General features: G+C 42.1%; 1 protein-coding gene across 1 annotated transcript in view; it reads right to left on the minus strand.

Annotated features, from left to right (window-relative positions):
* tgfbr3 (transforming growth factor, beta receptor III) overlaps positions 1–9,964 on the minus strand; it is a 71,806-nt gene extending 61,842 nt beyond the window's left edge. Inside the window, exons 1-2 of the mRNA XM_040127969.1 lie at positions 9,758–9,964; positions 5,438–5,616 (exon numbers count right to left, since the gene is read on the minus strand). Of these exons, the coding sequence (XP_039983903.1) occupies positions 5,438–5,498 (61 nt within the window). The 5' untranslated portion in view covers positions 5,499–5,616; positions 9,758–9,964. The remainder of the gene's footprint in view (positions 1–5,437; positions 5,617–9,757) is intronic.
* Between the last annotated feature and the right edge of the window lie 1,477 nt (positions 9,965–11,441).

Consider the following 11,441-nt stretch of genomic DNA (forward strand, 5'->3'; position numbering starts at 1 on the left):
CATATCACTTATCAATCATGGATGCCTGCAAAAGCCATGGTTATTAACAGCAGCTTGGTGGGGGTTCGGGATCAGTCACCTCATCTACATTTACAAAGATACAAACTCAGTAGGGGAAGCAGGGAGGTGCGCCCTGGGGCCACTTGTCTTGTCCCACTTGATATCAGTCTCATGTCATTTGTGCTACAACAGTAATGAAAAGTCACTCTGGTGGAGAGGGTGGATAATAAGTTCAGTTGAAAGCTAGAAGAACACTTAAATTACTGTCTCCGAGTCAGGAAATTCTGAAAAGAGGTTAGAAAACATTTTGTAGATCCTACACAAAACTAAATTAAAGCTAGACAATTCATTTTTTATATCAAAATTACAATATGAAAGAATGCAGTGTTCAAATTGCAAGAGTTGTGATTGTTATTATAACTTACAAGATTAAGTTTCTTATGTTGTAGCAAGTGGAAGTTTAAGCTGATGACTTTCATAAAAAACTGCTTTTATATGGTTAATTATGCTCTCTGTACACTGTCTGCCAGACCAAAGATGGTTTTGTGAAAGATGAAGTGCCACTATGTATCATTTTTTGATGTTTAAAAAAAAAAAAAAGGATAACTAGGTAGCTAGCAGGTAGCACTGGAGTTGTCGAGTTCAATGCTAAATGAACCTCAAACCTTTAAGCACATCATATATTCATGTCAGCATGAGAAAAGGACTTTGATAAATCAGTAATACCAAGCACATTCTTTCTTTCACATCAATCAAACAGCAGGCCAAAATAATCTTTGTCCCTGTGATATTTTACAAAAACATCACCACTCGTATGTGATAACAGGGGCGTTTGAGAAGCAGCAGGTTGACATCAATGGAAAGAAAAGAACGAAACAATGCTGGGCCTTTGTGCCAGTGTGTGAGCCCAGTGTGAAGGAATCAGAAAGGTGAAAAAGGGCAAGGCAGAGAGCATTTTCACACAATCTGGAAGGGCTACATTCTACTGGGCCTTTTCATCTTCAGGAAAGGGCAAAGAGAGTGCAAAGAAGTAGAATGACTTGTCCAATGCCATGCTGCCTTGCGTATTAATATGCACGAGGATACTGGGAGAGCCTGTTATTGGACAGTTAACAAATGTTAACTGTGATGAATAAAAGGTAAGTGGAATAGTTACCGGACCAAAAACACTATAAATACATTGCTTCTGTAAAAAGTACAAAGACAGCAGATAGTTTTTATTGTTTTTTTGTCGCGCGGCTGCTCAAATAACGACAGGCCTTTGGTTGTATTCCAACTCCCATAAAAGCCTCGTAGTGGTATACCCTTTAAAAAGCACTGGCCTTTTTAAAAGGTATACCATTGCATCTAATAGATATTTTATTCCTACAGCCACCTAGATCACAACTACTGTGTCAAATCATAAAACAGAATTTTGAAAAACAAGTGGAAAAGGAGAGCATTTCCAACTGTGTGTGTTTGTAATCTAAGGCAAATACCAAGCTCAGAGAAGGGCCCGCTGTCATTTTTTTGGACAGACACTCCTGTTTTCCAAAGGACCATTCCAAAATTGGGACATGGTCTTTCGGCAGGACTCATCTGGTGGAAATGGAGTGGGGAAGGTGAGGCCCCAGGAGGGGCTGGTCTGATGAAAGACACCACCTGGAAGCCTTCTCCCAGATTCCCATATTAGGACTCTTTTGCAGATAAAGAGTCATGCACTCAAAACTTGGCACCTTTGCAAAGTGATTAGGCAACTAAAGTTCTAATAAACTCACACTTGTTATGGTTGAGAAATATAAACCTCAATCAATCAATACAACATCTTAGCACAACATATTTTGTTTCTTGCTGCTTGCAAAGGTTAACTGAACAGAGGAAGTCCAGCTTTACATCATTACTCTCTATCTCTTCAATTAAGTCAAAGTCGGCAAAACTCTCTTACCCTAACTCTCCCCAGCTCCAGTGGCTTTTTTTTTTTTTTTTTTTTTTTAAACAGGGCTGTGAAACACAATGGAAAACGCACGATCATCCCAGCTGTCTCTCATTACTGGCTCTGAACGAAATTATTTATACGCCTGCTTACTGGAACTATGGAGAGATAGAGAGGAAAGGGGGCTGGATTCGGTATACTCCTGCAGATTTGCGTAAGCATCCTCTTAATGGGAGACTGAAAAGAAATTTTGAACCTGGACAAAGATACGAGATTCGAGAACTGTCTGCTGCAGTTCATTCAAGTGCTCCTGCTTGAGCAAGTGTGTGAGAGAGAGACACAAACAAAGCAAGTGAGTAGGATTAAGTACATCTGTATCTAAAATACTCCACAATTCAATTTATATACTGCTTTTAATTAAAGTGGGGAACACTAGGGGGACCTTCATTTAATAAGCAAGAGATATAAACAGACATGGCCAGAATGGCTGACACCGCCTTGACAGCACTGTTAAGATAAAGGCTTCACCATGGGGGAGAGCAGACCTGTAATTAGACACACTTGGGACTCCCGTTGCTACGTAAACATCCCAACCTCTGCCTAGCAGCACACTGCCTCTGTGCTGCGCAGCTCCAGCTCCCCTCATGAATCACAGGGCAACATCTGGTTTAGCATGCTGGAAGGGACTTTGTTGGTTTGGCACGTTTTACGTGTGTGGAGTGTGTCGATTTGGACCAGACGACCCACGCCTGCCACTGCCTCTCTCCTCCCCCTGGCTATCCCACCTCTCAGATTACAGTGGTTGCACAATGCATTTTGGCAGTCCCCCCTCTTGCTGGCCCTAAGAAAGTATTGTGGATATAGAGACGAACCTTTTGCTCAACTGTGGAGGGAAAAAAAACAACCGCTTTTGGCAGAATAGTGACTCTTGTCTGCCAAGAGTATACAAAAATGCAGACAGAAAGAAAGTTGTTCACTTTACTGTGAAGATATACATTTAAAAATCCTTAAGTGAAACATATGGACTATGAATACAAGCAAAGTTCAAGTCCTTTTTCCAGTTATTGTTTTGTTTGAAAATCCCAATGTAAGATTTTGTAGTTCTACAATGAATACCCGAAGACAGAGTCGCTCTAATTGCTTCATCATTCATCAAGCTGCCCCATAAGTAAAAGCAGGAAAGGCTATAAGAGGAGGCGAACGTACTTCTGCAATCAATAATGCTTGTGTGTTTTTCAGTGAGCAACCAGCCCGGCGTTGTGCCTCCAGAATAACCAGCATCCTGCCGGAGCTGTTTCTGGCAAGTGCCCCAAATTAATATCTGGCATGGCTCCTGCAAGACTCTATTTCAATGCGAAACCCAAAGTCAGCCCAAAGGTCCATGATATGTTCTTCATAAAATAACTATTTTGGCAAGTTGAGGAGAGACAACCACAAAATGATAGTAAGGATATGGGGGGAAAAAAAGTTATAAAACACCAAAAAATAAAGTGAAACAGTGGTGCAGAGAATTGAAATATGGATGTCAAGATGCTTTCAGTCTGACATTTAAGAGCTATTGGGAGGCCTAGATTCTGGGTTGTATATCGCTGAGAAGGCTTATTGCAGACTAATCTGAACATTACGTAAGAGCTCTCCTGACAAGTTTAGAGGGCAGATGTGACTGTTTACACAGATGCTGTGAAATGATAGAAATAGACAGTAAAAGAAAGAGAGAGGTGGAAGATAGGCCGAAGAGGTGGTGTATAAAAAAAGATGAAGAAAAAAATGAACAGCTTACCACTGACAGATAGAAAATAAGTTAAGTTGGCCAAAAGTAGATGAGAGAATTTCTTCTAACCTTGAAACTTTGGTCAGAATGTGATAATTGGCCTGCATTTCACCTATTCATAAATTAACTGATTCCATAACTCGAGAGCATCTGAAGATTTGTCCATAAATCACTGAGTACACTGGCTGCCAGTGCACTTTGGAGGAAAGGGCATTTGGTTGTCTAACTGTAAATATCTGTCCCTTGTGACACAGTGCAACAATGCCTCTTGCCGTATGAGGAAGAATTTAGAGGAAAACTTCATACGTGACTTCATTGTGTTGGAGATCCTGGCATTGTGGCAGAAATTATGTTTGCTCTACCCACAGCACATACTGACTACACTGCTATTGTTTGAGTAAAAGTCAACCCTCTGGAGTGTGGTTCAAACCTCCAGAGAATAGAGAAGAACTTCTGAAATAATAACCTATGGTACACAATCAGACTGAAAGCATGAAAAACAAACCGCATTTTTTTTTGCTGCGCTAGTTATGTATCATACCTCCAACTGGGTAATTATGCCTGTGCCACCGCAGAAAAACAATGGGATGCTGCAGATTACAGCTGGAATGATTTCAGATCCAAAGTCTTACATTTTAAAAACCATTCTCTGTAAACAAGACATATTACAATCTGAAAAATAGAAGAGGAGTTCACAATAGATCCTCAGTGCGGTTAGTGCCAGATTCTAGCCAACTTGAAAGATTTTTCATCAAACTATGTGGCTGAGTGTCAGACTTTGGTCAGCAAATTTAATATTTTTTTTCAAGTTACGAAGCAACAAAAACCGCCACTGAATTTTGAAGCCAATGCGGATGTTACAGCAGTGACAGTTTCTGTGATTACATCTCATGGCCAACTCCACAACGGCAGATTCACTTCTAGTCAGTACACATATGACCACAACCCAACTTTTCACCGGAAATCCAGCTGAAATCTTACAGTTCCAAGAACCATGATAATGACAAAGATAAATAAAAAAAAAGCCCAAATACAGTGACTGGTGAGGTGTCAAATATAATCTCATCACTCTAGGAAACTTAAAGAACAAGAATTACTGGACTACAAAAGGTCTTAAGCAACATGCATATATCTCAAAGTGAGAGGTGCACCACAGCACAGCACTGCAGTTCTTATAAGTTTTGATAAGGCTCATAGGGTGGGTTGAGGCAGTAAGTGATATCATTCAGAGCATTAAATTAATTGATATGACACACTGATAGCACACAGGCATTTCCTGTATTCACCTTCGTAGCTCTTTAGTTGGTTATCCCCTCTCCCTCGCTTTCTCTCTCTGTCTCTCTCTCTTCAGTTTGCCACTTTAACGGCTGTAAATTACTGGTATTTGGCCGTATCTGAGTTCCATTCCAATCAATCCGACAGATACGTGTAGGCCTAGTGAGTGTTCGTGTTCTGAGATTTAACTTGTCAGCACTTTCTTAAATGTAAATCCCCCTTACTCATGACTCTTACAAGCACATTTTGGAAAGGCATGCTGGGAAAATGAGTGGAAAATCCCAGAGTATGGGCACAGTTGTGATTGACAAAACAGACCTGGAAGTCTTGGTGCACAGTCAGTGCCATTTGATTGGGTATGACTTTCAAACCACTAAGAATTTAATTTTTTACGCTAATAAACAAACAACATTCACATATATCCTATAACCACATTATTTTTAGATAAAGATAAGCAGCGAGAAAAAAAAAAAACTTACCTGCAGATGCCAGGCAACATATTACAAGAAGTAACATGGGAATGAGGGATCTTCTAGCCATTTTGTTATTATCATGCAGCTTCCAGTAAGGAAGGTAGGTGAACAGGCCTTTCTTCTGCTTTCCACAAAGATTTCCCCCTCTATCAAGTGGCCTACAGGAAGTCAGCTTCAAGCTCCAGCTGCAAAGTGAACAAAAGTAGAGAAAGTCAACCAGAAGAAGCAGGTTATATTTGAGCATTGACAGACAGCAGGGTAACTGGGCTCTGCTTATTATACCCTGTGGGCATGATGAAATGAGACAAGAGAAGCAGCGGTTTGGAGACCAGGGGATTAATCCGGGAAGGTTAATTGGGGGTCACATATGCTTCAAAGGACGGTGGTGCACACACTTTCCCGTGCCCACGACTGGTCAGAGTGTGTGAGGAGTGTGGGGAGGGTGACTGGCTTGCTGGGTGCAAAACACTTTGGAACATGCCACAGGTTATTAACGCACTTTGACTGAGAGCGTCAGGAAACGCTGGATGCTCCAGTGGGGTCTTGAGTAAGCAGCTTAGTACCACCAAGCTAATCAGCATGACCTTGCCTGAAGCTTTCACTCAAGTAATCTGACCCCAAACACTGACTGCTATGGCAGGGGGGGAAAAAAAAAAAAAAAAAAAATCATCATTATACACTAAGGGTGTCCAACATTTTTTTCTTGCATACAGAGTTTATCCTTACAAGAAAAATAAGTTGAACTTGTGAAAAATAAAGTGGCAAGTGACTTTATTAATTAAGAGTCAAACAGAAAAATGAAATGCATTTTTTTGCTTAGAATCAGTATATACTGTATATCCTCTGTGTTTGTTTTGACTTGTGTTCTTAATTGATCAAAATTGGGATTACCGAAAAGAAGAAACTGAAGTTTTATTTATTTTTCTGTAGTGGTAGCACCCCCTTCATTAGTGGTCTTCAGGGGATGTGAATTTTTGCAACAACTGACAATGTTAATACTGTACTTTGACTGGCGCAATATCTGTGTGGGGGCAGCCACTAAAAATTGTTTGTTTTATCAATTCAATTCCAACGGCCACACCGGCAACTTAACCAGCTGAGAGGACTGATGTTGTCAGCCATCGCTTAGTCCCCTTTGTGATTCGAGGATACAGGCCTGTTGCTGTTAGATTTGTAAGTCTGGTACTTTACCATCACCACATCTGTGCCAAATAAGGTAGGATACTTGACTAGCCAATAGTCATTATTGTACATAACCACATAACATCAACAAACATTACTGATAAGGATCACTGAAATTTGCTGTTTAAATAATAGTTACACAATACGCACCGAGTGAGATATTTGCAGTTGAAAAATAAACTTGTAAGTGCTCCCTGATGTAAAATGGGACACTGTTTCTAAATTACCTCAAACAAATCATTGCCATTTCTGTACTGACATTTTTCTTAAGTTATTGGTCAACATATACACCAATACAATATATCTGCAATAAGATAATATCAGTTTATATATTCGCTAAGCCCATGTATCATTCTAGCTCTAGTAGATAACATGTCGATGTTTGCTATTTATGTACTATTCTATAAGGAGGTAATAATCTTTAATGTATGGGTTGAATTTGCAGTTCATCAGTTTTTGATTTGACCATTAGAAATGTATCCTGAATCTTTAAAAAGAAGACATGCCAGTAGGTAAATTGATTGAAGCAGCTATTAACCTCAAATAAGCAATATATTCATTTCAGTTTCTTGGTTACCACAATGCAAAAAGCTTTGCAACAAAGAGTAAAAGACATCAGATAGAAGAAATCATTGCCATTGCATCAAAGCAGTGAGTTGTGAGGATCAGACAAGAGAATTGGTGGATTTTTCACAACTTTAGAGCAGCAAAGCAGATTATGAACATATTCTGACATTCTGACATGCATTAAAACAAACTGTAAATTAAAGGTGTGTAAATTCAAAAATAATGCAAGAGGATCTCGATTCCAATCATCAAGGCCTGTGTTTTTCAAAAGGGTGAATCAAGCTTTTAAAGTGGATTACTGAAAGATTAAATTGGCACCAATTTAATCAGGAGAATCGTTTTAAACAGTGTGTTTTTGGCTCTAATTCTAGATTGTTATCTGGCATGTTTTGCAGCCACAACCGAATTTTTTACAGAACGATGCAGTCCACAGACAAAGCTACGCAAACTACTTCTGAGTAATATCTGATATCTTTGACAACAAAACCGTAAGTGTTAGTCACATATAATGTCAGACCCATGTGTTCACGGTGCTGGGACAGGAATTGCATATGTTCACAGTTTAAAGCCTACCAGTGTGACTGGTAAAGTACCACGTGAGAGAAGCAGATGTGCACTTATCTGACTCACTCAGAGGGTGTATGGGAAGTGATGCACACAGCACTAAGGTGCATTGCTCTGCAGTGAAAGCAGCTTGCACAGGACAAAAGGGGCCTTTCATCAAGTGGCAGCTGCAGGGGCTGGGAAGTCATTTTGGAAGATCATGACAAATATTACACTTTCAGCTACTGAAGGAGAGCCAGTGCCCACGGTTTGATTTATGCCCCTCCTTGACATTCATCTCCTCACTGATTAATTGAAGTTCAACTGTGCTGCAATACCTGGACAAAAGCAAAGGAAGGTGACTTTCGAGACTGAATAAAAGCAACATCTTGTTCTTCTGATGCATCACAGGCTGGAACAAGGTTGAAACTGAGCTAGAAGATCAAAGGAGGTGATGGAAAGAAATTCTTCTTATACTGAAAGATTCACCCAGAGACCTTTCAAACTTGTTTGGGGTTGAGTGTAATGGCTTTACACCAAAAGCTCCATGCCATGGTCCTTGTGTTGTTGCAGCAACAACTCAAATCACCTCATGTGACTTCTCTTCAACCCTGACCGTCTAAGCCCGAGCAACTGTGCCACTCAAAGAAGATCAGGAAAGTACATCAGGGCATGCAGACTGAACCTACTGCACATTACTGAAGGGCATATGCTGTGTTTGCAAAATCACAAAGCCTTTCGTGAAGAGAGCAGCAACACAAAAGGCTGAGGGAGTGTCTGTGTTACATACTGCATCGTGTGGCACATAAGGAAGATGTAAAGACTGACTAGTCTGACAACAGTTTGCTTCATCCAGTAAAATCATGTAGATGTTCATGTAGTCAGATGACCTAGAAAAATAATCTTAAATGAGATTTTCTCCCCTCTCAGTATGAATGTGCACCAGCTCACGCGACCCAACCCATCCAACCTCCTGACTTCTCGTCCCTTGCATCACAAAAACACAGCACTGCATGACTGATAACAAGCCGCTCTCGCAGCCTCCTTTCTCACGGTGCTGGCGAGCCTGACCATACAAACTTCAGCACACAGAAAGCACCTTCAGCTATGACACGCTGCAAACATCCTGGTCTAAGTTTAGACCCTGATACCTGTGCATGGTGTGCACACTTGACAGCTGTGGTTGCCATGCAGACAGATCCATGCACATTTGAGAAATTGTGCATGGAGCTTTTTGACATCTCATGGACTAAACAATCAGTTGGTCAATCGAGAGATAATTGGCAGATTAATCGATAATAAAACTGATGTTTAGTTGCAGCCCTTGGTTGCAGATCAATAATCTGTCTAAGGTTAGGGCCAGTTCCTCGGTGCAACCCGTCAATTAATCACATTCATCTACATTCTGCTCTTCCTCCTGAATCCAAAACCATTACCAATACTCACGCAGCCACAGCATCACTGACCGACATCGGTGGCTCGGAACCCACCGCAATGCACACGTTGATTACAGGCGGTTCCGACTGCCACGCGCAAAACACGCGGATTCCAAAACACGGCGCGCACGTTTCCACGGTCGGTCCCCTTCCTCACCCCGCGCGGGAGCGCCCGTGCTGCCAAGCGACTGACGCGGGGGTGGCGTACCCACGGTATCGCCACTGCCCCCCCCCCCCCCCCCCCCCCCCATCTCAGGGGTTTCCCTCGGCGAGCCGGACACGGTCCCCGTCCCAGTCGAACGCCGCCTCAGCGCTGGCAAAAGTGGACGTCAAAAGTGAGCAGCTATTAGCTTGCAGCTTGTAGCTTGACGGAGGGGGGAGGATAGCTGCATGTCAAACGGCGTCGGGAGACAGATGTTCAGCTGGGGTTTATGGGCGGTTGAGTAAACGCTAGCTATCTGGGAAAAGGTTGCTTTCGCTCTACTCGCGGGCCTGTCGAGGAGAGTGACAGTCCTTCGGAGAAAAAAGCACGCTCATCTAGAAACCAGCTAACTGCAAACTAGTCGCGGCGCTAGCGCTCGAAAACGAGCGGACGTACCATGCAGAGTATCCCCAAAATGCAAGCAAAGTCGGTCGAAGTTTTGAAGTCGCTCTGGCGGACGCGGATGTCAGAGTTGTTGTTCTTCTTCTCCCGGCGGGACTTTCACCTTCGTCCGGCGTCGGACGCAGTCGACGTGACAGTTTACCAAAGTGTGGACAAACAGCCCCTCTCGCTCAAAGTTTTTAACAGCATACTACTATCTGTCTCCCTTTTCACTTAGAGCTTCTTCTGGGGGCGGGGCTTTTTTTGGGGGGGGGGGGGCTGAGCCGTGCGGGAAACGGGCCGCTGCAGAGCTAACCCAAGTCGGGGTGCACGGTCTCCTCGGGAGCCCCCGCCCGAGGGTTAAATGTCCTTCAGACACTTGGTCTCACCCGCGTAAGTGAGAATCTCAGAGTGCGTGACTGTGGGTTCAAATGTGTCAGCGCTCGCCGCCCGTTGGCAGCGCAGGCAGGTGTGCAAATCTTATTAACATTGTATAGGGTTGCCACGGGCCAGGCTTATCACACGGAGTGATCTGTACCTATATGGGGGTCCTTGATGCCAGATTATGGAAATGTCTGGCGAAGCAAGAGTCTGGTTACACTTAAATGCCTCCCTAAGCACTGACAATGCGATGCAGACCTACTGCTGCAGCAAGAGGACTCACAAATCTCCCTTACTGAAGACAATGGGAATGTCGTGAAATAAACCTTAATGGAAACATCATTTTACACCTCTGTCATCAACCGGGGGAGGGGAATATGAGCTGTTTTTATTTGACTTGAGAGTTACCATTTTATGCTCCTTAATGCTTATTGGACTCTTTACTCTTACTCGGCAGCCGTTGTTACAAGATACTCCAGATCTCCACAAAACCAGTGACTTTATAAAAACATGATGCATCGTTACACTTTAAAGTACAGCATTTAAACAGTATGCACAGTACATAAAGTTGTTCAAATTTGCATTGGCCAGGTACAACGATAATTAGCCTTGCACATTAATGCATCAGAAATAATACTGCTATAAGTTTGCAGTATGTATAATCATATGACACTCTTAAAGGGGATATACTGCATAAAGAGTACTACTATTTTTGCTTAAATTTGGAATGCAGGACTTTTAAACAATATACAGAGTAAATGTGATCCTAGTATTATTTATTATATTTAAGTGAATTATCTGAACTCTTTTTTTTTAATCACTTAACTGACGCTCTGACCCAGCGTGATATGTTGTGAACAGGTAGAAATCAGTGTCCTCAAGGACAATTCATGAAAAAAACCTGAACGTTTTTTGGTTGGAGGACTTGAAGTTGGAGCCGGATGCCGCCATCAAAATCTTACTCTGTCAATACAAATCATCTTTGGCGTCACCACAACAGTCACCTGTGCTTTAACCCATCGTGAAAATAAGTTTTTGGCCCGTCCACAGTCATTTTAGGTATTTTATTCTGTTGTGAGTTGTACATTTTAGACAACATATGCATGATGACATCCATGTTTGGCATCATGCACTGCGGTTACACACAGATACACTCCAGAACTGTACTTTACCATTTACTAGCAATAGAGTGAGAGCAGTGCAGACTGGTTTGCATTGCATCATTTCAGCCATGTCAAACCTTTGGGTTTCCCAGCAACATGTGTACGTAGACCAATGATGCTGTGATTAAATACTATTGGGACATAAGTATGTTAAA

The sequence above is a fragment of the Xiphias gladius genome, chromosome 6 (assembly GCF_016859285.1).
Source record: "Xiphias gladius isolate SHS-SW01 ecotype Sanya breed wild chromosome 6, ASM1685928v1, whole genome shotgun sequence".
Classification (NCBI taxonomy): domain Eukaryota; kingdom Metazoa; phylum Chordata; class Actinopteri; order Istiophoriformes; family Xiphiidae; genus Xiphias; species Xiphias gladius.